General features: G+C 38.9%; 1 protein-coding gene across 1 annotated transcript; it reads left to right on the plus strand.

The window, feature by feature from the left end:
• The first annotated feature begins 21,483 nt into the window (after positions 1 to 21,483).
• Positions 21,484 to 25,342, plus strand: LOC148253698 (two-component response regulator ORR24-like). The gene is made up of 5 exons (XM_088219847.1): positions 21,484 to 21,625; positions 23,239 to 23,391; positions 23,506 to 23,946; positions 24,048 to 24,124; positions 24,342 to 25,342. Exons 1-5 carry the CDS (start codon positions 21,484 to 21,486, stop codon positions 25,149 to 25,151), a joined length of 1,623 nt encoding a protein of 540 aa, XP_088075973.1. The 3' UTR covers positions 25,152 to 25,342.
• Positions 25,343 to 26,782: the final 1,440 nt, after the last annotated feature.

Genomic DNA, 26,782 nt, shown 5'->3' on the forward strand with positions numbered 1-26,782 from the left:
CAACCTAAGCCCCTTAACGTGTTTTCTTGCATGGATGGGTATAAAATCAGCCAAAACTAACCAAAACTGATTGAAACTAGTTGAAATTGGTCGAAAACGACCAGTCTGAGGCAAACCGCCGCTGCAGACGGCAGTGCCGTCGCCAGAACACGATGGTGCCGCCGTACTGGAAATTTAAAATTTACCAGAAAAGGTTTTTAACACCGATTTTATATTTTTTAGGGTATTTTTAGGTATGTCAAGTATGTTTTAATCTCCTTAAGAAAATTTAGAAAATTCGGGGACCGCCAGTAGGTGTAGTTGAAAATTTGGTGTTTTGAACACCGATTCGGGTAAAAATCCCTCACCTTATTTCTTGTTATGAAAGTTCGGTGTGTCGAACACCGATTCGGGTAAGAATTTTTCACCTTATTCCCTGTTATAGAATTAAAATCTAATTATAAATAATTCGGTATTTTGTGTAATTTAAAAAAATTTGATAATTAATTACAGGTTACTAATGAAGCCGAAACCGGTTATTTATTACTGTTTGTCCTGTTTTAACTGATTGTTTGATTTTACAGTTTTAAATATATGATAATACACTGGAATTGGTAAGATGATTTAATTGTATTTCCTTGGTAAGATGATTTAATTGTATTTATTACTGTTTATACTGTTTTAACTGATTGTTTAATTTTACAGTTTTAAATGCATGATAATACATTAAATTAGTAAGATGATTTAATTGTATTTTCTTGATGCATGTTTTGTTTGTCTTGTGTGATTTACAGTTAAATTGTGAAACTGAAAATTAAATGTAAACGGAAAATTGCTTGGTTAAGTGAATTAATGAAACAGTTGTCTTATTGGATATCCTGAGAGATGGTAGACGGATCGGGTACATAGGGAACCCTACCGTGAATGTTACCTCATACGACCGGGTATTGAGGGATGGTACCTTTGGCGCTCATATTGGATGAGATATGGGGACGGCTCGATTTACCCTCATACCGGACATGGTAGTGAGGGATGGTACTTTTGGCGCTCATGCCAGACGGAGTATGGGGATGACAGGTTAGTTGACAAGTTGTGTTATGCGTTCACGCGTAGTGGAACATCTCTATGGACTCCTAGGTATACTAGTAAGTAAATAAAAAGGAAAAGTTGTTATTCTGATTAATTGAATATGAGATTATAATCTTATTTGTGTTATTACCTCCATAAGTCGGTTTTGAAAATCTCGTTGCGGTAAGTATACAATAAATAATTTTATTTATGATAAATGAATTTATTTAATTTAAGAGTTCCATTAGTCGTTTTTATGATTTTTACTAACCTTTATTTCTGTATTAGTGATTAGTGTGATATTCTTACTAGGTTAGTGTAGTTCACCCTTTCATTAACCATTTCAGATTAAGAGAAGTAAAATCCAAATTCCAATCAACAAGAGGGTTGTGCATAGTTCACCATCCGAACTCCCTTTAAAGGCTAGTAAAGGTTGTCCTATGATACCTAATTGTTTACTTTTCATTTATTTCTTGATTTTTCACTTGTTTGTTTAGAAGAGTCATTTCCGTATCTCTATTGGGTATTCTAAATTATTATGTAAGCAATATAAACCTTAACTATATTATTTCGCTTATACATTCAATTTATGATTTTATTTTCTTTTAAGTTCTAGGTCGTTACAGTTAGTATCAGAGTCAGGTTCCTCAGAACCATTCCTTACACAAAGACTTAAAAATACTAAATGCGAACTATTGCCCAACCCTTTCTTGTGAAAAATAAGTACAAAGACACGAGAAGATGAGGTCTCTTACTGAACAGGGTAGCCCGAGACGGGTCGTTTCGAGAGGATGTCGATTGGCTCTTCGAGATTTGGGAGACTTATCTTTACCCAGTAGGCCAGGTAAGAGAGGAGGGAATTGTTTGACCCTCCACCACTTTCACAATATGAGCCACCCCTACAAGAGGATCTAACGCCACCTCAATGCAACCCTACTCCTCAGTTGTATCATCCGACACCGTCATAATATAATTCAGAGCCCCACTGTATCATCCGGCACTGTTACAGGACCACCCGGTCCCTCTTCAGCAACATCTAGCCCCTCTTTCATAGGATTTGATTTCACCCATGATGGACTTGATAGAGATTGACACGGGGGACCCTGATGTATTTCTAAGAATGAACTAATTAGCAACTTATCATGCCACCATAGATTGTTTCATAAGAAAATTTGTATTTAAGCCTCATAAGAAAGAGTCATTTACAAGCTAATAAAAGTTTTGAATATTATTCTCTCATAACAAATTTCTTAGTACATAACACTTTAACTCGATTATTTTCTCTACAATATACAAATTTAAGAAAGAAATTTGTATTCAAGAGATCCCAATAGTCTAAGACTTTTCGGATGTGTTTCCTGATGAACCTCCCGGACCACCAGTGAACAGGAAAGTTGAGTTCACCATAGACTTTCAGTCTAGTATGTAGCCCTATCTCAGTTTTTATTTATCGAATGAGTCATGTAGAAATGGAAGAGTTGAGGAAATAGATCAAGAAATTGCAGGACAATGGGTTCATCCGACACCGTGTTTCTCCTTGGAGTGCTGGAGTCCCATTTACTAGGAATAGGAGATGAGACGTTAAGGTTATGTATTGACTACAGGGGACTGAACAGGGTTACAATCAAGAACAAGTACCTCCTCCAGGATCGATGACCTTTTTGATCAGTTGCCGAGTGCCCAGGTCTTCTCCAAAATAGATATGTGTTTTCGTTACCATCAGGTAAAGATCAAGACAGAAGACATTTTCAAAATGGCTTTCCGAACCAGGTACAGACACTATGAGTTCCAATTTATGCTGTTTGGACTAATCAATGCACCAACCATCTTTATGGATTTGATGAACAGGATTTTCAGACAATTCTTGGATCAGTTCGTCATTGTATTTATTGATGATATCATGATCTATTCAAAAACCAGAGAGGAACACGCTCACCATCTAAATCAGGTTTTGCAGGTTCTTAGAGAAAATAAGTTATATGCAAAGTTGAGTAAGTGTGGGTTCTATCTCGAGCAAACTACCTTCATAGGACATATTATATCAAGGGATGAAGTGTTGGTGAACCTGAAAAAGTTGAGGCAGTATTCGGTTTGAAGAAATTGACATCGGTCAAGGAAATTTGTAACGTTTTGGGGATGACAGATTATTACTACAAGTTTGTGGAAGAATTTTCTAGCCTAACTGCTCCTTTAACTCGGCTCACAAAGAAGAACATCAAATTTGAGTGGAAATAAAAACTGTGAAAGGAGCTTTTCAGAACTAAAAAAGTAGTTGACTACTGCACCTTTGTTGGCCTTTCCGAGTGGGACAGGTGGATATACAGTTTATAGTGATGCTTCCTACCGGGGGATGAGTTGTGTTCTGATGCAGCATAGGAAGGTCGTAACTATGGGTCTAAGTAGTTAAAGAGTCATCAGAAAAACTACCTCACCCATGACTTAGAACTTGCCACGATTATTCATGCCTTGAAGCCTTGATGTCATTACTTGTATGGGGAGACTTTTCAGATCTTTACCTACTATAAGAGCTTGAACATATATTCATTCAAAAAGATCTCAACATGCGTTAGAGAAGATAGATAGAACTCCTCAATGACTACGATTGCAACACCTTGTATCACCCAAGTAAAGATAACATGGTAGCCAATGCACTTAGTAGAAAAAGTATAGGTATATCACTTAATGGTTTCAGAATGTAGAGTAATAAGGGTCGCACAACAGGTACGACTTCAGGACCTGACGAGAGTTACATGCTTGACCCACCTGACTGTTCAACCTGAGTTGATCTAGAGAATAAAGGAAGCCCAATCCGCTGATTCTACCATATCAGCCCTCAAGAAAGATGCAGAACATGGAGTAAATCCTAAATTTTGAGTCTCTGCCGATCGGTTGCTTAGATTTCAAGATATGGTATGTGTTCCATGTGACAGTGAGGTTAAAAGGGATATTATGACAGAGGCTCATAACTCAAAGTTTGCCATCCATCCTGGAAGTACTAAGATGTATCAAAGTATGCGACCCCGATTTTGGTGGAACAGGATGAAAAGAGAAGTGACCGACTTTGTTTCCAAGTGTCTGGTGTGTCAACAAGTCAAGGTAGAGCATCAACGCCCAGATGGGCTACTTCTGCGACTACTGATTTCAGAGTGAAAGTAGGAACACATCACAATGGATTTCGTGACAGGATTGCCTAGGGCACGTTCGGGACATGGTGCCATTTGGGTAATTGTTGACCGACTCACTAAGTCTTCCCAATTCTTTGCCATCAAGATGACCGACTCCTTGAACAAGTTAGCATGAAAGTATATCCAGGAGATAGTCATGTTACATAGAGTGCTAGTGACAGTAGTATTCGATAGGGATCCCAAGTTCACTTTTCTATTATGGTATAGTTTTCAGCAAGTCATGGGAACGAAACTGTCCCTTAGTACCGCATTCTACCATCAGATCGATGGACAATCAGAAATGACGATCCGTACACTGGAGAATATGCTCTGAGCTTGTGTTTTTGATTTTGGAGGTCATTGGGATGATTATTTACCCTTAATAGAGTTCGCCTACAATATCAACCACCAAGTAAGTATCGGCATGACTCCGTACGAGCATTATATGGCCACCCATGCAGATCATCGATTTATTGGGAAGAGGTAGGTGATAAAAAATTGTTCGGCTAAGATCTTATGGAGGAGACTACAGCCAAAATAATTAAGATTATGAAGAACATCCAAATAGCTCAGAGCAGACAGAAGAGTTATGCGGATACCTGGATAAGGGATTTAAAATTTGAGAAAGGTGATCGGGTGTTCCTTAAGGTCACTCATTCAAGGAAATTAGTAGGTTTGGTAAGAAGGGGAAACTAAATTCCCAATTTATTAGGTTATTTGAAATCTTAAACAGAATTGACACCGCTGCCTATAGACTGACACTACCTACAGAACTATCTAGGGTCCATAATATGTTTCATGTGTTCATGCTACACAAGTACAACCTGAACCCCTTTCACGTCTTGGCCCACGAGCTCCTTAAATTCTAAGAGGATTTGTCCTATGAGGAGGTACTGGCGGGTATTGTGGACCGAAAGAGCAGAGTACTTCGTAACCAAAAAATTCCATTCGTTAAGGCCCTATGGCAGAATCACACACAGCTAGAGGTCATATGAGAGCTAGAATTAGATTTTAAAACTCAATATCCCTAACTGTTTGATTGAGTGAGAGAGAGACAAATTTAAGGAACTAAATTTCTTTTAAGAGAGAGAAAGTTGTAATACTCATGCCCGAAATTTGGCCCGGGATTAATTTTAAAATTAAAAAATATATATAAATATATTTTATAAATTTATAAATTTTTATTTCATGTTAAATTAGGAAAAAAATAGGTGGATGATAAAATTGAAAACAATTTTAGGAAAAAGGAGTGAAAATTTAGGTTGGGGGGGTATTTTTGAAAGAAAATCGGAAACTGGAGGTCAAAATACAATTAAAAAAAATTGTGCCATGTAGGACTGCCCAGTCAACAGCCCTGATGAACCGGAACGCGCCGTGTGGCAAGGCACGCTGACTCGGTATCACGTGAGAGGCCACGCTGGTAATTCGCGTGCCTACAATCAGACGGCCTAAATGCACTTCTGCTTGCGTGGACGGTCCGAATTTATTTTTTCCTCAGGTACGATCGGACGGGCGTGATTAAATGCGATGACCGGTCTACATTTATTTTCTTCTTAAACGCAATCGTACGGTCTAGATCAAATCGCGATGAATGGTTCAGATTCATTTCTTCTTTAAATTTGATCGGACAGTCGAGATTAAACGTGATGAATAACCCAGATTTAAGGGAGACGGATATACATATCTCACTTCACACCAAAACCAAACCCTAATCGCCAACCTCCCCGCCGGAGAAGAAGAATTAGCCACCGGATAAGAGAGCTGACCTCCACCCGCCGCCGTGCCGGAGCCACATTTGACCGCAAAAAAGGTAAAAATTCTCCTATTCACTCAGAATTTAATTTTGAATATCCGCATGGCCAAATCGGAGTAAAAAGAATGCCGGATGAGCCAGAAATTGTGGGTAAAGCCCGGCAGTGCCTCCGCAAAAAAAACTAAAAATCATCTCCGATGAGCTCCTTCTTGTTTCCCGTTTCGTGCAATTTTTTCACAATTGTGTTCACCATTCTTTTTTCTACATGTTGACTGAAAAAAAAACATCCAGTCGTGAAGGTGAGTCGGCAGAGCCACCGTACTAAAAAATTCTGCCGCTGGTAAATTTTTGTTTTTCGACTTTTTTCGGTCAACCAAGACCCCTTAATGTATTTTCTCACAGGGATGGGTATAAAACCGGTCAAAAACGACCAGTCCGAGGCAAACCACCATTGCGGCGGTGGTGTCGTCACCAGAGCATGGTGGTGCCACCGTGCTTGAATTCTGAAATTGGCTGAAAAATATTTTTAATACCGATATTGGATTTTTTGGGGTATTTTTTAGTATGTGAAGCGTGTTTTAATCTCCGCAGAAAAATTTAAGAAACTCGAAGACCGTAAGTAGGATAGCTGAAAGTTCAATGTTTCGAACTCTGATTCGGGTAAGAATCCATTACCTTATTTCCTGTTATGAAATTGAAGTCTAATTATAAATAATACGATATTTTGCGTAATTTAAAAAATTTTGATAATTAATTACAGGCTACTAATGGAGTCAAAACCAATTATTTATTACGGTTTGTCCTATTTTAACTGATTGTTTAATTTTACAGTTTAAAATGCATGATAATATACTAAAATTGGTAAGATGATTCAGTTGTGTTTCTTTGATACATGTATTGCTTGTCTTGTGTGATTTACAGTTAAATTATAAAAAAGAAAATTAAATGTACAAAAAATTGTTTGGTTAAGTGAATTAATGAAATGGTTATTTTACTAGATATCCTAGGAGATGGTGGACAGACCAGGTACATAGGGAACCCTTCCGTGAACGTTACATTATACCATAATGGGTATCGAGGAATGATATTTTTGGCACTCATACCGGACGGGGTATGGAAACGACCCGATTCACCGTCATACCGATTGAGATATTGAGAGATGGTACCTTTAGCGCTCATAACGGACGAGGTATGGGGATGACCCGATTCACCATCATACCAGATGAGGTATTGATGGATGGTACTTTTGGCGCTCATATCGAACGAGATATGGGGACGACTGGTTAGTTGACAAGTGTTGTTATGAGTTATGTGTGGTGGGACATCTCTATGGACCCCCAAGGATATCAATAAACAAATAAAAAGGGAAAGTTGTTATTCTGACAAATTGAATATGAGATTATGATTGTAACAGCCTCGAAAATTTAAAAAGAAATGCATATAATAATTTGAGTGCGGAAGCGAAATAAAAGTTAAGGTTAACATCCCTTACACGATAACTTAAAAGTACTAAACAAACATCACAAATTAATTTTCTGAAAGAAATACGAGAAATGGAAAAAAAATAAATGAAACTATAAAGTATCTAACTTCTACTTGCAGCCTTCTTGCAGGTCGGGTTCGGGAACCAGGTCCTCCTGATCTGAAATGGTTAAATAAGGGGTGAGCTACACTAGCCCAGTAAGGACATCACACTATATCACCGACACAGAAGTAAAGGTTGGTAGAAAACCAAAAATAACCAATACATTCATTAAAAGTAAAACCATTTACCCTTTTACTTACTATTGGGGAATATATGAAAACAACCTATAAAGACAATAACATCATACAGATCATAACTTCATGTACAATCAGTAACATAGAACATATCATAAATTCATATTCATTGACAATAACTAATCATCAACGTTTCTCCTTTCACCAGCCTACTAGTATCCATGGGGATCCATAGGGGTGTCCCCGTTACACGTGAACCATTTTCCTTAACAATCTTAACTCCAAGGCCGTCCTCATACCCTGTCCGATATGAGCGCCAAAATATTAAACCTCAATACCCCGTCTGGTATAAGGGTGAAGCGGGCCGTCCTCATACCCTTATGGTATGAGCACCAAATGACCAAGTCTCCATACCCCATCCAGTATGAGACAACATTCACGGTAGAGTTTGCTATGAATCCGGTCCGTCCACCATCTCCTAGGATATCTAGTGAGGCTGTCACTTTATCTGTTTATTAGATCACATCCCTTTCCTATTTCTCCTTAATCTTCGTTACCAAATTAAACACAATCACATAAATAATGAACATGCACCCGGTAATACCATCATATCTTAAATCCCAAAATCATACAGTGGTCAAGTAAGACAGTAATACATGCATTTAAAACCCTAAACTAGATACCATCATGCCTTTAAACTGTAAAATAAATCAACAAAAATCAACAGAAAATAATGTCTGATTTTGGGCTCCATTAGCAATCCATAATTAATTATGCATATTTATCTAACTTGTACAAAAGATCGTATTATTATTTATTCAAACTTCACATCTATGATAGGAAATAGGGTGAGGGGTCTTTACCTGATTTAACGCCGAAAACTAAATGGTTACTGCGCCTACATGCAGTTCTTGGGTTCCCTGAATTTTTTTTGGGAACTGGAATGCGCTTACGGTACCTATAAATATCCCAAATAGACCCAAAAATCAGTCTCAGGGCCCATTCAGCCAATTTCAGAAATCTAGCACAGCGGCAACAACGCTTTCCGTGGTGGTGACCCACCTCGAGTTAGCTATTTTTGGCTGTTTTTAGCCAAATTCAGCCAAACTTGCATCGGTTCCTTCGAGAAAAAACACTTAAGACCCTTGGTTGGCCTAAAAAAATGTAAAAAACTGAAACTCACCGACGGTGGGGCTCTTCGGTGCGGCTGCTCCTCCGGCTCACATTGCAGTTGGGTGTTTTACTTCGGTCAACCTGTAGAGAAGGAAACGATGATCACAACGGTGGAAAAATCACATCGAACAGGAATCGAGAAGGGCCTCATCGGAGGCGTTTTCTGAAACACCCCGCGGCGACATTTTCTGAAACACCCCGCGACGGCGTTTTTTGGCCAATTGGCTTGTTCTTTCACTCTGATTTGGCTATGGGTTGGTTTAACATTGAATTTCATGCAAGAGGAGAAATTTTTACCTCATCTGGCGGTCAGAAATTGCTCCATTGCGATGACGAGTGGCGGCGATCGGCTCCCCGACGACTGGGTTGTCTTCTCCGGCGAGGTGCTCTGGCGGCTAGGGTTAGGGTTTGGGTGCGGATGAGGTTATTTATACCCATCTGCTTTTGATTTGGGCTATCTATCACTTTTAATATGGACCGTCCGATCGCGATTAAATAGGAAATGAATCTGAACCGTTCATCCCAATTCAATCTGGGTCGTTCCAATCTGGGCCATCCGTGCGCGTTTTGAATCTTGGCCGTCTGTGCGCGCGGGAACGGATCTCAGCCGTTCGATCACGCGCACGCAGATTACCCTCGTGGTTCCCCCTGCGTGGCCTCCCGCGTCAGCGCCTCTGCCACCTGGCGCGTCCTGGTTGGTCGGGGCTGCTGACCGGGCATCTGACGTGGCGCAATTTTTCTAAATTACGTTTTAACTCCCGGTTTCTGATTTTTCTTTCAAAAATACCCCCAGAACCCAAAATTTCACCCATTTTTTCCAAAATTATTTTCAATTAAATCCGTAATTAATTTGTCACCTTTATTATTATTATTATTATTATTATTATTATTATTATTAAATCAAATTAAATTAAATTAAATTAAATTAAATTCAATTAATAATTAATTATATTTATAAAAAAATAAAAAAAAATAAAAAAAATAAATGTTGGGTGTTATAATGATGTTGTTTGTGTTATTACCTCTATAGGTCGGTTTTAAAAATCTCGCTGCGGTAAGTATGATATAAATGATTTTATTTATGATAAATGAATTTACTTAATCTAAGAACTCCATTAGTAATTTTTATGATTTTTACCAATATTCATTTCTATATCGGTGAGTAATGTAATATTCTTACTATGTTATTGTAGCTCATCCTTTTGTTAACTATTTTAGATCAAGAAGACCAAGATACAAATCTCGATTAATAAGGGGGTTGTGAATAGTTCACTATCTGAACTCCCTTCAAATGCTAGTAAAGGTTGTCATACGATACCTAATTATGTATTTTTTATTTATTTCTTGATTTTTTGCTTGTTCTTTTAAAATGATCATTCCCGTAACTCTATTAGGTATTTTAAATTATTATGTAAGAAATATAAATCCCAACTCTATTATTTTGTTTACGCATTCAATTTATGATTTTATCTTCTTTTAAGTTTTAGACTGTTACAATATATGTATATGTGTGTGTGTGACAGGAAAGGATGAAATTTGGAATGTTGAACTCTTTCTGATCTACCTCTTTTTTTGTAATGCCCGGAAAAAGGGGAAAAAAAAAAATGCGCGCCACGTCAGCAGTCCTGGCCAACCAGGACCTGCCACATGGCAAAACCACGTCGACTGGGGACGGGCCACGTTGGCGATCCGCGTGCGCGCGATCGGACGGCCCAGATCAATCGCATGCACGGACGGCCCAGATTCAATCAAAAACGGACGGCTGAGATCAAAAGGAAAACGGGTATAAATAGAACCCCCACACCAGACCACAAAACCCTAGCCGCCTGCCCTCGCCGGAGAAGACGAACCAGAAGCCGGCCGCCGCCGCCCGCCGCCGCACCGGGGAGATTTTCGACCGCCGATCGAGGTAAATTTCATATCCTCGACTCGTTTTTCCACGTTGATTTCCCCTGTGGCCAAATCGGAGCCAAAATCCCGGCTAAACGGCCGAAAAACACGGCTGAAAGCCAGCGGCGCCGCCGCGCCCCTCCTCGGTTTTTACCTCCGATGAGGCCCTTCCCGACCTCCGTTTGATGCAATTTTTATATCACCATGATCACCATTCTTTTCTCTACAGGTTGACCGGAGTCGAATCACCAAAAGACGAACCTCGCCGGAGAGCCGCCGCACCCGAGAGCACCGCCGCTGGTAAGCTTCAGTTTTCCGTAATTTTTTGGCCCCCTAAGGGCCGTAGGTTTGTTTATTCACAGAAACCAATGCGAGTGTGGCCAAATTCGGCCGAAAACGGCTGAAAATGGCCAACCCGAGGCGAACCGCCGCCGCAGGCGACGACGCCGTCGCCGGAGCACGGCGGAACCACCGTGCCGGAGTTACGATATTGGCCGAAAGGGGCACTGGACCTAATTTGGGATTTTTTGGAACACGTGCAGGTACCAGTAGTGCGTTTCAGTTCCCCGGAAAAAATTCAGGGAAAATTGGGGACAACTTGTAGACGCACTGTGAAGCCGTGTTCGGACCCCTAAACGAGTAAGGACCCCTCACCCTATCTCCTATCACGGTATTAAAGTTCAATAAATGATAAAATGGTATTTCATGAATCAACGAATGTGTGAAAATTGCTTAAGGTCGCTAATGGAGCCCGAGTCTAGTGTGTTTGTCGGTTAACTGTTATTTGGCCTGTTTTACAGTTTTAAATGCAGTATGAGGTTTGATGTTTTCATTTTATAGTTTCGTGTGCATATTTTACTGTTTTACTGATTATGGATCGAATGACTGGGATGTTGATGCTGCATATTGTCTGTTTGGCATAAATTACCGTTTTGCTTGTTTGTATGTGGATTGATGATGCTGATTGAGGGAAAAGAGAATGAAAGATTATGTAAATGGGTAATTGTATAATGTGGTCAGCCTGACTAGATATCCTGGGAGATGGTGGACGGACCGGGTCCGTAGGGAACCCTACCGGGATTGTGGTCTCCCATACCGGACGGGGTATGGAGATCTTATGTGTTTTGGCGCCCATACCGGACGGGGGTATGGGGACGGCTCGCTTCACCCTCATACCGGACGGGGTAATGAGGTTTATAGTTTTGGCGCCCATACCAGACGGGGTATGGGGACGGCCCTGGAATCTGATTACAAGTATTAAGGGTAACGGGTAGCGGGACCCCTATGGATCCCCATGGATACTAGTAGGCTGGTGAATGAGGAAAAGTAATTGTGAAATGATTGAATTGCAAGGGCGTGATAAGCATTATGTTACACAGTTTATATGATTTCATGATGATGATAATGTTATTGCTTTCGTATATTGTTTTATGAATTTCACCGAGGTAAGTGAATGGTAAAAGGTTTTATTACTGATAAATGAGTTTATTGTAAATTATGCTCCATTGGTCTTTTTGTGTTTTCTACCCACCTTTACCTCTGTGACGGTGAGATATCGTGATGTCCTTACTGGGCTAGTGTAGCTCATTCCTTATTTAATCATTTCAGATCAGGAAGACATTGTTCCCGAGCCCGTTCTGCAAGAAGACGACGAAGGAGACGCCTAAAGACTCCAAAGTCATATTCATAGCTTTACTTTCGAATTTCTCTTTTAGTTAGTTTGATCTTTTATATTTTGAGCACGTTTTTCTGGTTTCAGTGTAAGGGATGTTAATCGAATTTTGACTTTGCTTCCGCATTTGATATTTTTAATATACATTTCATTTTAAATTTCCGGGGCCGTTACAGTTGGTATCAGAGCCGCATTTCCTCGGACCCATCCCTTACACAATAGTTCCTTAGATAAATACTCACCGATTGGTCGTTACTCGACCATTCTTTGTGAATGCAGGTACACAGAAATGAGGAGAGGAAGGCCCCCACTAAACCGAGCGGCTCAAGATAATTCGCTTTGGGAGGATTTAGACAGATTATATGAGATGGTGGAAGCTCTCGTAACCGCCCAGCGAAGGCAAGAGGAGAGAAGGGAGTTACCCGGACCTCCTCCGCTAGCGCAGGTTGAGCCCCCGCTACAGCAGGCTGATCCCGAGCCACCCCGGCAGGAGCCTGTTCCTCCACAGTACCACCTGGCACCACAGCCGCGGTACGACCCGGTACCACAGCCACAGCACCAACAGGTGCCGCCACAGCACATTCTAGTACCCCCACCACATCAGCAGGTGCCACCACAGGGTCCCCCAGTTCACCCTCAGCCGGTCCCAGTCCCTCTACCTCGTGACCCCGCTCCTTCCTTGATCGACCCTGGCTTCATAGAGAGGTACAGAAGGCTGAACCCTTCTACTTTTGCATGGGGATCCTCTTTTGAAGAGGCCCAATACTAGCTGGCAGAGACTGAGAGAGCTTTCGAGACCTTGGGAGTAGTTCCTGAGCAGAGGGCTGCCATTGCCTCCTACATGTTGGTAGGGGAAGCAGTGCGCTGGTGGGAGCTCAAGTGGACCACCTTGCCCACACCAGCTACTTGGGAGCAGTTCTTAGCGGCTTTCCACGCAGAGTATCTCCCCAAACACATCCAACACCTAAAGGAAATGGAGTTTGCTCAATTGGTCCAGGGAAACATGACAGTGTCAGAGTATGCCCGTAAGTTCCTGGAGCTGGGCCGACATGCCCCGGAGACACTGATGGATGAGGGCCGAAAGGCCAGGAAATTCCAGTGGGGTCTCCGCCCGGAGATTATACAGCACTTACTGGTGATGGAGCTCGAAACATATTCGGCAGTCATGGCAAAGGCGCAGATTATAGAAAGGAGTTTCGACACCCACCCTCAGCTACCCGGAAGTTCCCGACCCTCATCCCCGCTCCGCAGGCCAGCACCTACCATGCCTGTCCAACCCAGTTAGAGGCCCAGACCCGCCATTTAGACCCCTCCTCTGGCTACGGGGGTAGCACGCGGGAAGATCTGCCAACACTGCGGCAGGGATCACGGGGACCGACCTTGCTACCGCCTCAGCAACACCTGTCGCATATGCGGCAGTGCCCAACACTATGCAAGGGAATGCCAGAGGAACCAGAATCAGAGAAGGCCTCGAATCCAGGGCAGAGTTTACAACCTTACCCAGAAGGACGCCGACGCAGACCCGGACGTGGTACATGGTATGTATACTATCTCTGGCCACATTGCTCATGTTTTGTTTGATACTGGTGCATCACATTCTTTTATTTCACATGTTCTTGCTTCCAAAATTTGTGTATCACCTGATAGACTTGATTCATTATTGCTTGTATCTACCGTTGGGGGGGAGACATTGCTAGGAGAGGTTATCTACAGGGCATGTGCCGTGGAGATAGTAGATAGGGAACTGAGGGTTGACCTGATAGGGTTAGACACGGGGGATTTTGATGTAATCCTAGAAATGGATTGGCTAGCGGCGTATCACGCCACCATAGACTACTTTAACAAAAAGATTGTATTTAACCCTCCCAACGAGGAGCCATTTACAAGTTAATAAAATTATTCAGTACTGATTTTCCCATAATGGCAGGTTGTCTTAATTCCCAGTGCCTTAATCTTGTATTTTCTCTAACTAGGTAAACCCAAGAAAGAAGTTTGTATTCAGGAGATTTCAGTAGTCCGAGACTTTCCAGACGTATTTCCGGAAGAACTGCCCGGTCTACCAGCGGACAGAGAGGCTGAGTTCACCATAGACTTACAACCAGGTACCCAGCCCATCTCGGTTGCTCCTTACCGAATGAGCCGCATCGAGATGGAAGAACTAAGGAAACAGATCACTGAACTACAAGACAGTGGTTTCATTAGACACAGTGTTTCCCCATGGGGTGCCGGGGTTACTTTTGCAAGGAAGGGAGATGGAACGTTGAGACTGTGCATTGATTACAGAGGGATAAATAAGGTAACAATTAAGAACAAATATCCTCTCCCCCGGATTGATGATCTTTTCGATCAGTTGCAGGGTGCACAGGTCTTTTCTAAAATAGATCTGCGATCAGGTTACCATCAGGTAAAGGTAAGAGCAGAAGACATCCCCAAGACGGCTTTTCGAGCCAGGTACGGACACTATGAGTTCCTGGTCATGCCGTTTGGGTTAACCAACGCCCCGACCATCTTTATGGATCTAATGAATAGGATCTTCAGAGAGTTCTTGGATCAATTTGTCATCGTGTTCATTGATGATATCTTAGTCTACTCAAAAAGTAGAGAAGAACATGCTCATCATCTTGCCCAAGTCCTACAAGTACTCAGGGAAAAGAAGTTGTATGCAAAGTTGAGTAAGTGTGGATTTTGGCTCGAGCAAACCGCCTTCCTAGGACATGTTATATCGAAGGAAGGGGTATCAGTGAATTCCGAAAAGGTTGAAGCAGTACTTGGTTGGGAAAGGCTGACAACAGTTAAAGAAATTCGCAGCTTCCTGGGGATGGCAGGTTATTACCGCCGGTTTGTCGAAGGGTTCTCTAGTCTAGCAGCTCCTCTAACCCGACTCACAAAGAAGAATGCAAAGTTTGAGTGGAATGAGGACTGCGAAAGGAGTTTTTCAGAATTGAAGAAGCGGCTGACTACTGCACCCGTGCTGGCTCTACCGAGTGGATCAGGAGGGTATACAGTTTATAGTGATGCCTCCTACCTGGGCCTGAGTTGTGTCCTGATGCAGCATGGAAAGGTTATAGCATATGGGTCCAGACAGCTGAAAAGTCATGAGAAGAACTATCCTACTCATGACTTGGAGCTTGCCGCAATCATACACGCCCTGAAAACCTGGCGCCATTATTTGTATGGAGAGACCTTTCAGATCTACACAGATCATAAGAGTTTGAAGCACATCTTCACTCAGAAGGATCTCAACATGCGTCAGAGAAGGTGGATGGAACTCCTCAAGGACTATGATTGTGACATCCTATACCATCCAGGTAAGGGCAACGTAGTAGCCGATGCCCTCAGCAGGAAAAGTGCAGGCACCCTAGCTCATTTGATGGTTTCAGAATGCAGGTCATTGGGGCTACGCAGCAGGTTCGACTGTGAGATCTGAAGAGGGCCACATGTTTGGGCCACCTAGCAGTCCAACCCGAGTTAATCCAAAGAATAAAGGAAGCCCAATCAGTTGACCCCGCCCTGGTAACCCGCAAGAAGGATGCAGAACAGGGAGTGAGTTTAGAATTCCAGCTCTCTGCCGACGGATTGATTCGTTTCAAGGACAGAGTGTGTGTCCCAGACGACAGTGAGTTAAGAAGAGACATCATGACGGAGTCCCATAGTTCAAGGTTTGTCATGCATCCAGGGAGTACAAAAATGTACCAAACCATGCGGCCTCGTTTCTGGTGGAGTGGGATGAAGAGAGATGTAGCCGACTTTGTATCTAAGTGTTTGGTGTGTCAGCAGGTCAAAGCAGAACATCAACGCCCAGGTGGGTTACTTCAGCCTTTACCGATTCCAGAGTGGAAGTGGAAACATATCGCCATGGACTTCGTATCGGGACTACCCAAGGCACGATCATGACATGATGCTATATGGGTAATTATTGACCGACTCACTAAGTCTTCCCACTTCCTAGCCATCAGAATGACTGATTCCTTGGACAAGTTGGCAAGAATGTATATCCGGGAGATAGTCAGACTGCATGGAGTCCCAGTGACAGTGGTATCCGACAGGGACCCCAGATTTACTTCTCGGTTTTGGAATAGTTTCCAGCAAGCTATGGGAACAAAGCTGTCTCTTAGCACTGCCTTCCACCCCCAAACTGATGGACAGTCAGAGAGGACAATTCGTACGCTTGAGGATATGCTCCGAGCTTGTGTCCTTGACTCCGGGGGCCACTGGGACGACCATCTACCCCTGGTAGAGTTTGCCTACAACAACAGCTACCAAGCAAGCATCGGCATGGCCCCATATGAGGCGCTATACGGGCGCCCGTGCAGGTCACCGATTTGTTGGGAGGAAGTAGGTGATAAAAGATTGTTCGGCCCGGAGTTGGTAGAGGAGACCATGTCCAAGATAGTTAAAATCAAGAAGAACATTCAGACAGCGCAGAGTAGACAGAAGAGTTATGCAGATACCCGGAGGAGAGACCTAGCTTTTGAGAAAGGCGACCGGGTGTTCCTTAAGGTCACTCCTTTCAAGGAGATTAGTAGGTTCGACAGGAGGGAAAAATTAAACTCCAGATATATTGGACCCTTTGAAATCTTAGACAAGATTGGTACCGCTGCCTACAGACTTGCACTGCCACCCGAGCTTTCTCGGGTTCATAACGTGTTTCACGTATCTATGCTACGTAAGTACAACCCGGACCCTTCTCATGTCTTGGCTCATGAACCGCTTCCACTCCAAGAGGACCTGTCTTATGAAGAAGTACCGGTCGGTATCACGGGCCGAGAGAGCAGAATACTCTGCAACCGGGAAATCTCATTTGTAAAGGTCGTGTGGCAGAACCACACGCCCAGGGAGGCTACTTGGGAACTGGAATTAGAATTTAGGGCCCAATATCCCAATCTGTTCGATCAAGAATAAGAGGCAAATTTGGGGACCAAATTTCTTTAAAGGGGGGGAGAGTTGTAATGCCCGGAAAGAGGGAAAAAAAAAAACGTGCGCCACGTCAGCAGCCACGTCAGCAGACCCAGTCAGCAGTCCTGGCCAACCAGGACCTGCCACGTGGCAAAACCACGTCGACTGGGGACGGGCCATGTTGGCGATCCGCGTGCGCGCGATCGGATGGTCCAGATCAATCGCGCGCACGGACGGCCCAGATGCAATCGCACGGACGGCCCAGATTCAATCAAAAACGGACGGCCCAGATTAAAACAAAATGAACGGCTGAGATCAAAAGGCAAAAGGGTATAAATAGAACCCCCACACCAGACCACAAAACCCTCGCTGCCTGCCCTCGCCGGAGAAGACGAACCAGAAGCCGGCCGCCGCCGCCCGCCGTCGCACCGGGGAGATTTTCGACCGCCGATCGAGGTAAATTTCATACCCCCGACTCGTTTTTCCACGCTGATTTCTCCTGTGGCCAAATCGGAGCTAAAATCCCGGCCAAACGGCCGAAAAACACGGCTGAAAGCCAGCGGCGCTGCCGCGTCCCTCCTCGATTTTTGCCTCCGATGAGGCCCTTCCCGGCCTCTGTTTGATGCAATTTTTATATCACCGTGATCACCATTCTTTTCTCTACAGGTTGACCGTAGCCGAATCACCAAAAGACAAACCTCGCTGGAGAGCCGCCGCACCCGAGAGCACCACCACCGGTAAGCTTCGGTTTTCTGTAATTTTTTGGCCCCCCGAGGGCCGTAGGTTTGTTTATTCACAGAAACCAATGCGAGTGTGGCCGAAAACGGCCAACCCGAGGAGAACTGCCGCCGCAGGCGTTGGTGTCGTCGCTGGAGCACGGCGGAGCTGCCGTGCCGGAGTTACGATATTGGCTGAAAGGGGCCCTGGACCTAATTTGGGATTTTTTGGAACACGTGCAGGTACCAGTTGTGCGTTTCAGTTCCCCGGGAAAAATTCAGGAAAAATTGGGGACAGCTTGTAGGCGCACTGTGAAGCCGTGTTTGGTCCCCTAAACGAGTAAGGACCCCTCACCCTATCTCCTATCACGGTATTAAAGTTCAATAAATGATAAAATGGTATTTCATGAATCAACGAATGTGTGAAAATTGCTTAAGGTCGCTAATGGAGCCCGAGTCTAGTGTGTTTGTCGGTTAACTGTTATTTGGCCTGTTTTACAGTTTTAAATGCAGTATGAGGTTTGATGTTTTCATTTTATAGTTTCGTGTGCATAGTTTACTATTTTACTGATTATGGATCGAATGACTGAGATGTTAATGCTGTATGTTGTCTGTTTGACATAAATTACCGTTTTGCTTATTTGTATGTGGATTGATGATGCTGACTGAGGGAAAAGAGAATGAAAGATTATGTAAATGGGTAATTGTATAATGTAGTCAGCCTGACTAGATATCCTGGGAGATGGTGGACGGACCGGGTCCGTAGGGAACCCTACCGGGATTGTGGTCTCCAATACCGGACGGGGTATGGAGATCTTATGTGTTTTGGCGCCCATACCGGACGGGGGTATGGGGACGGCCCGCTTCACCCTCATACCGGACGGGGTAATGAGGTTTATAGTTTTGGCGCTCATACCGGACGGGGTATGGGGACGGCCCTGGAATCTGATTACAAGTATCAAGGGTAACGGGTAGCGGGACCCCTATGGATCCCCATGGATACTAGTAGGCTGGTGAATGAGGAAAAGTAATTGTGAAATGATTGAATTGCAAGGGCGTGACGAGTATTATGTTACACAGTTTATATGATTTTATGATGATGATAATGTTATTGCTTTCGTATATTGTTTTATGAATTTCACCGAGGTAAGTGAATGGTAAAAGGTTTTATTACTGATAAATGAGTTTATTGTAAATTATGCTTCATTGGTCTTTTTGTATTTTCTACCCACCTTTACCTCCGTGACGGTGAGATATCGCGATGTCCTTACTGGGCTAGTGTAGCTCATTCCTTATTTAATCATTTCAGATCAGGAAGACATTGTTCCCGAGCCCGTTCCGCAAGAAAACAACGAAGGGGACGCCTAAAGACTCCAAAGTCATATTCATAGCTTTACTTTCGAATTTCTCTTTTAGTTAGTTTGATCTTTTATATTTTGAGCACGTTTTTCTGGTTTCAGTGTAAGGGATGTTAATCGAATTTTGAGTTCGCTTCCGTATTTGATATTTTTAATATACATTTCATTTTAAATTTCCGGGGCCGTTACATTTTTCCTATCAATTTGAATTTAACTTGACGTGAGCTTGCACTTTAATTAAAAAATTTGATAAATCACTTTGGATGAATTAAATTAAATAAATTCAAGTGCAAAAATGTTTGTATTGAGTTATACCTACCTCATATTTGTTTTTTTAATAATATAAATTCATTTATTCTTACGAATTTAAAATTTTTAAATTTTTTTTGTTACGGTGCAAGTTTATGGGAAATTATTTTATTAATTTATATATTTAATTAATAAAGTACACAATTTTTGTTTTTTAATTTTTAATAAATTAATACTGTATTTTGAAGGATATTCTAAGGAAATCTTATATCCATGTGTTTATAGATCTTCTTCCTATCTAACAACAAATAAAATTAGCATGCAAATCCAAAATTAAATAAATATGCAATATAAATATACTCTATGCTTACTTAAATTTTATTAGAATCAACTGCCTTCACTAACCACAGTTTTATACATGCCATATTTACAGTTTACAGCTGATAAAATTAATTAATTTTTTTATTCTTTTATTTAACCCACCAAAAATTACTGTTTGGGACAGTCTCACCATCTCAGTATATTAATTAACATGATAACATTATCAAATTAAAAATAAATCACTTAGAAGTCATGTCAACACTGATGATCATTCACTTAAAAATGAATCAATTGAAAATTGCATTTATATATTAATGAATTAATTACATCCTTTAACCATAAATAACCATAATTAAAGATGATGATTATTTAATTTAGAGAATTCTCTTATTATTAAGTTTATTTTCTATATAGTAAAATCCAACTATTTATTACTTATTTTCTACTATTATTGTTTCATATTTCTAACTATTTCATATTACTATTTACCCAATATATATATATATATAAATATTACAGTTTATATTGCAATTGGTATATATGTATTATTTAGTAAAAATAAAATTAACCCACATAAAAAATAAAATAAAATTATAATCATTCATATGTAATTTAAATGGAATATTAGCATATAATTTGTATCTTACATGTACATACATATATATATATATATATATATATGGTTATACTAGCTTGCTGGTTAACTTTACAAATCAAATGTTTATACAGATTTTTGGGTTAAGTTCCTCAATTTCTTTTTTTTTTTTTTTTCATCATTTATACTGGATCCGAAATCTACAAATTTTAATCACTTTAGGGAAAGAACATTATTTTGGGGAATGAAAATTTTATTAAAATCCTTACCAATTAAGTAAAAATAAAATAAACTAAAATCCATGACAAGGATTCTCTTCTGCTGACTATTTGGGAAGTTATTCACTGCATTCAAACCTCTCATTTCATAAACTGAAAATAGTAATCCATAAATGGCAATTTAATTATAAAAAAAAATCTCATGATTAAGATTTTCCATCTTCTAATTTGCTAACTTATTCATTATATTAGTTATAGAATTCATTTGTGTGTAACTCTCATAAGGGTAAAATTAACAAAATTGTTGACCAATGACGTTTTTGTTTTCTTTGACCTACAATTCTACAGAGTATATCTCAAATTATAGCATGTAAATTTACCAAAATACTCTCTTCCACCAAATTTTTCTATAAATACCAGCTGCCATTCCTTGTACTGCTCCATAATATGCCAACTGCTTACAATTCTCATAATAAATATTACTAAGCACTCATTCTAGTAATAGCTACTCTTCTTCCTTGTGATTATTGTGGTAAATAAATTTGCTTTCATTTGCTCCTTTCAAGTTTTTTCAGTCTCTCTTTTTGTGACTTTTTATAGGTTAATTATACTGATTATTTCATGTATGTGTGTGTGTATATATATATATATATATCTGTATATATATACGTATGTACACTTTTTTTCTTTTTTTTCAGTTTAAGGATACATCATGAACATCTGCGGGACCGTTGCTCCATATTCAAGTGAACGGAACGAGAAAAAATTTAACAATATCAACATTTTGTTATTAGATGGCGATCCTATATACCTCTCAGTTGTCTCAAAAATGATGCGCGAGAGTGGATATAAAGGTATATATATATTTTATATGTATATATATTACAGAGTTTTAATAAATTTGTGTTATTAGTTATACATATATGTTTTGCTTATATTTGATTTAAATGTCATCGAATAATAGATATAGATTAAAATTGAAAACATAATTTTCGGATGCCGTTTAAAGTTATATTATTAATAATGAATATTAAAATATAATTCTAAATGACCTTAACTAAAATAACAGCGTTAAATAAGTTAAGTCTTTAATTATATTAAATTTTCTATATATATATATACATGAGACTAATCTTTTTATCTCTTTATATTCTCGCGTACTTGTCAATATTCTAAAGCTTTCTATCTATATGAATAGGAGTTATCTTTTGAGATTTATATTTTCATATATTTTCCGATATTTTAAAATTTTCTATTTGTACAAGTGAAAGTAATATTTTAATTTTTATGTTCTCTTGTTTTCTTTGACATTTTAAAATTTTATATCTATACACATGAGAGAAATTTTTTTATCTTTATATTCGTATGTATTTGTCAATATTTTAAATTTTCTATCTATATACGCAAGAATAATCTTTTAATCTTTATATTCTCATATGTTTGATAACATTTTAAACTATATATGTATGATGAAAATGTTGCTAACTTATCCAATAAACTATTAGACTAATAGAAAGTCTAGTGCTATCTAGTCTTCCATACTTTAAGAAAAATAAAAACTCTAATAAATTTTTTTGATATATATATATATATATATGTATCATGAAAATGTTTTCGACAGAATATTTTAATATTTATGTTAATTTATGTTTAGTAATAAATTAAATAAAAAATTAATTTACGTTATTAATAAATTTTTAGTAAGAGGGTCAATATGTCCATACCTTTATAAGAACTTATTAATTCGAATAAACTGTTCATTCTAGTGTGTACTTGACAAGATATTATATTATAAAAGATATATTTACATTAATTAATTAAATAAAATGTATATATTTTTATTAAAAATTTAATTTATATTAAGAACATAAAAAAATATATTGTACATACCAAAATTAGTAATAGATTATACAGATAGATTGTAATTTTAGACTTATAGTATTTAAATAAATGAAATAACAAACTAGTAATATAAAATGAATTTGATACACTAAAGGTATGGGACTACCATTTATCATACATTCATTATCTATATAATCCGAGCACATTGAAATAAGATCATGTACATTTATGTAATTAAGATAAACAGAAATTGCAATCACATTTTTGCATCTTAAGAAATGCATAATTAATGTATGAATAAAAAGTTATATACCCGAAAAATGAAAGTGGTGAATATAAATTTAACGATAAATTTATTTTGCATCTCTCTAGCCACGCCCCCCTCTATTAACAAAATTTGTTTTTATTTTGAAATCTAAATCAAATTAATCTAAATTTGATTATAAATACACATGGCTATATTTATAATATTATCTTATATTTATTATTAATAAAATTATGTTTTAAATATTACTTTAAATTATATTTTGTTTTCATTTAACACTTAGGATTTTCTTAATTAAGTTTTAATTGTTTTCATCAACACTCAAATTAAGAATATTAGTACTGAGATAATGAGTTTCAGTGATCACTGCAAAACGAGCTGGGGATGCCTTCTGCATATTGCGGGAGAGAGAACACCTTCTCGACCTTGTTCTTGCGGATGCCCAGTTGCCAGACATGGACAAGTATCAATTTCTTGAAACTATGGCTCGAGTTTCTCAACTGCCAGTTATCAGTCAGTATATATAGCCTTTAATGCATCTTCATACACCCACATATAAACCACATATGTATACATACACTTATACATGTTTGCTTCTTGATCATAAATAAATATATGCATGCACAGTGATGTCGAGTGACCGAGATGAGAATGGCATATTGGGGAGCCTGTACAAAGGGGCAGAATTTCATCTGGTGAAGCCACTTACATATAGCGATGTACAAAGCCTTTGGCAATTTTCTGTCCTGAGGAAAATAAAGCTCAATAGGTTCGCTTCCTCTTCTTCTTCTTCTTCTGATCAAGGAATGAACACCTCTGCTGCTGAATCCCGCCATATTTTTGGTAGCATCAGTCTTGGATCCAATGATGACGACGACTCTGGTGCTAACCATAGCAGCGGGAGGTGGTCTCACTACTATGGATCCAAAAGGAAACAGCCTGAAAACTCCTCCAGTAGAAGTTCAGATGAGAACTTTGATTCAAGCATCGTCAAGAAGAACAAGATTGTTTGGACTCATGAGCTGCACAACAAATTCTTGCAAGCCATTGATTTTCTCGGCGCAGATGGTAAGTATAAGTACCCACTTCACTCAATTTCTTCATGTATAAAATATATATATATATATATATGTTAATTTCCGCCATTGACATTGCTTTTGTAATTGCAGAAGCTTTTCCGAAGAAAATTCTTCAGCACATGAATGTACCTGGGCTGAGAAAGGAACACATTTCAAGCCATTTACAGGTTTGTAATTAATCCTTATCATATACGTATATGTTTCAACCCATTTATATATAATATTATTACAAGATGTTCTTGAAGATTCTTGAAATTATTTTACTTTAGTATAAACCCATATATATATATATATCAGAAAATTAAATATATGTATAGACACACTGCACCCATATATATTATATGGTCTTTCAGAAAATGTATACATATATATTATATGGTGCAGAAATATCGACTAGCTTTGAAAAGGGAACAAGATGAAAAGTTCTACATCTCACCCAATCTGGGCTTGTACATGTTTTCTTCCAATCTGTCAAACATGGATGGAGGCATTTATCAATCACCCGGGTCGCAGAAAGGAATTCCACTACCTGTCCTACCTGAAATCAATAACATCTTCAAAGAGCAGAATTTCAATCCAACGAACTTGCAGGCTGCTACCTCCGTCGGTCGGCTCTTTGGAGCACCAGCTGCAAATTTTGATGTCTGTCAACTTCCAAGTTCATCCCATGATGCAGCTAAGTTTCCTCAAATGTCTTCTGCCACTCAAAACCTGGTAAACTTTTCAAACATGATATCTGGTCCTGCTGCAGCTCCTCTCGACTATGGCTATGCATTGGAGAATTCGGGAACTGATTATAACAATAATAACAATAATAACAATATGATTTATGATAATAATAACAATATTGGAACGATTAATGGAGGTGTTGATTTCGAGGATCAGTTGATTGATGAGTCGATTGACTGGCGAGCAATGTATGAAAGTGCCATGGGAGAGGAACTAACCCCTGTGCCTCAGCCACAGCCTGTGGCAGAAGAAGCAGCAGCTCAGCCGGTGCCGATTCCCCATATGCTCCACCCTGTGCCGATGCCACAGATTGCTCAGCCGACAGCGGCGGAATTGGCATCACAGCCATCAAACGTTGATTATGATATGTTTGGGGCAGATAGGAACGGAGGAGTTGATGGTCTGTTCAATATGCTGAAAGTTACAAACAATTTCTTCTATCAGGATTTCAATGATCTCTTGTAGATGATCTCAACCGTGTACTGCAAGTTTCCAGTTCAGACGTGCAATGGTGAGAAGAAGAGATGATAATTCTCCATTTATATGTGGGTTTCTCTTTGTTAATATTTCATTTTGATGCTAGGTTTATCAGAAAAGGGACATGATGTAACTTAATTTAGAGGAAGTGTAGAAAAGCGGAGAGCATTTTCTTCTTATATTTTTTTGAATTTTCATTGACTTCAAAATTAATAATTTATTATGGTTTTAAATAGCTTTATGCGTAAATAAATATTTCAAAAATAAGATATAACTTATTTCATAATATCTAAAAGGTAAATATGAATTAAATATTTTTAAGATAAGTTTTCATTAATTATATAATATTCAAAATATAAATATGAGTAGAATATAATTAAAAAATAAACTCTATTTAAATTCAAACTAATATATAAAATAAATTATAATTTCTACATTAAATTTTTAACACTATTCCTTAATGTAAAAATTACAAACATCAAATTAGTCTTATTATAACACCTTCTTCCAATATATTTTGTTTAATATTTATATTTTGAAGAATTTTTCTTAAAATTGTTGATACATTTTTCATCAATATTCAATTATTGATGCACTTCTTATCAACATTCAATTATTGATGCACTTCTTATCAAACTTTGCTATTAATTATCTTGAATTTTTTTGTTCTGACTTTTTTTAGTTGAGGTGCAGTTGGATAAGGTGGTATTGGTCTGAGTTTACTATCATTTTCAACCATATCTCACAAATTCAAGGATTATAAATATGTTTGCATTTTCACAACTCATAGTTGATAATCTTTCTTTGTGAAATAGGAGGTGAAGCTAAAGGAATGTAAGAAACTTGTTTTTTTCTCTATATTTTCTTTCTCACATACCCATTACCAACAAAGACTCTACTATAATTTATTGGAGTTTTTCTAGTTGAAGAAAACTTGAACTTTTATGAACTTAAGAATTAATAATTTATTATATCTTTAAATAGGTTTACATATAAACTAATTTCTTACAAATTAGATACCATTAACTACACGATATTTAAAAGATAAATATTGATAAAAAAAATAAGCTTTCACTAACTAATAATATTCAAAAAATAAACATAAACTAATTTTAATTAAAACATAAATTATATTTGAATTCAAAATAACAAATAAAATCAATTGTAATTTCTATATTAATTATTAACATAAAATGCGTCCTTAAACTTAAATATTTAAAAATTATAAAAGTATAAAAAATGAGGAGAAAGAGACCAATGCGAGCGTGAGATGAAAGGGAATATGAAAAGAGCTGCAAGATATTGATGATCGAATGAAGATGATGAATCGAGCACATTGAGAAATGAAGTTGAAAAATAGGGAATAGCTTTGCGAATTTGTACCGATACGATAGAGGAAGCAGAAGGGTTTTAGCTTACTGCTCGGATTTGAATAATTACCTTCACGAATTTTCTTCACATCCAAAAACATGATAACGAAAAGGACTCAAGTCTTAGAATCTCATAATCCCCTGCATCGCACGCATAAGTGACTCCCTAATCTGCGACAATGTAACCAACGACCTTGTCTACTCACATTGTGGCTTATCACAGGCGTTTGACAACTTCCAAGCCCAAAT

The sequence above is a fragment of the Carica papaya genome, chromosome 5 (genome assembly GCF_054855325.1).
Source record: "Carica papaya isolate Zhongbai chromosome 5, ASM5485532v1, whole genome shotgun sequence".
Taxonomy (NCBI): domain Eukaryota; kingdom Viridiplantae; phylum Streptophyta; class Magnoliopsida; order Brassicales; family Caricaceae; genus Carica; species Carica papaya.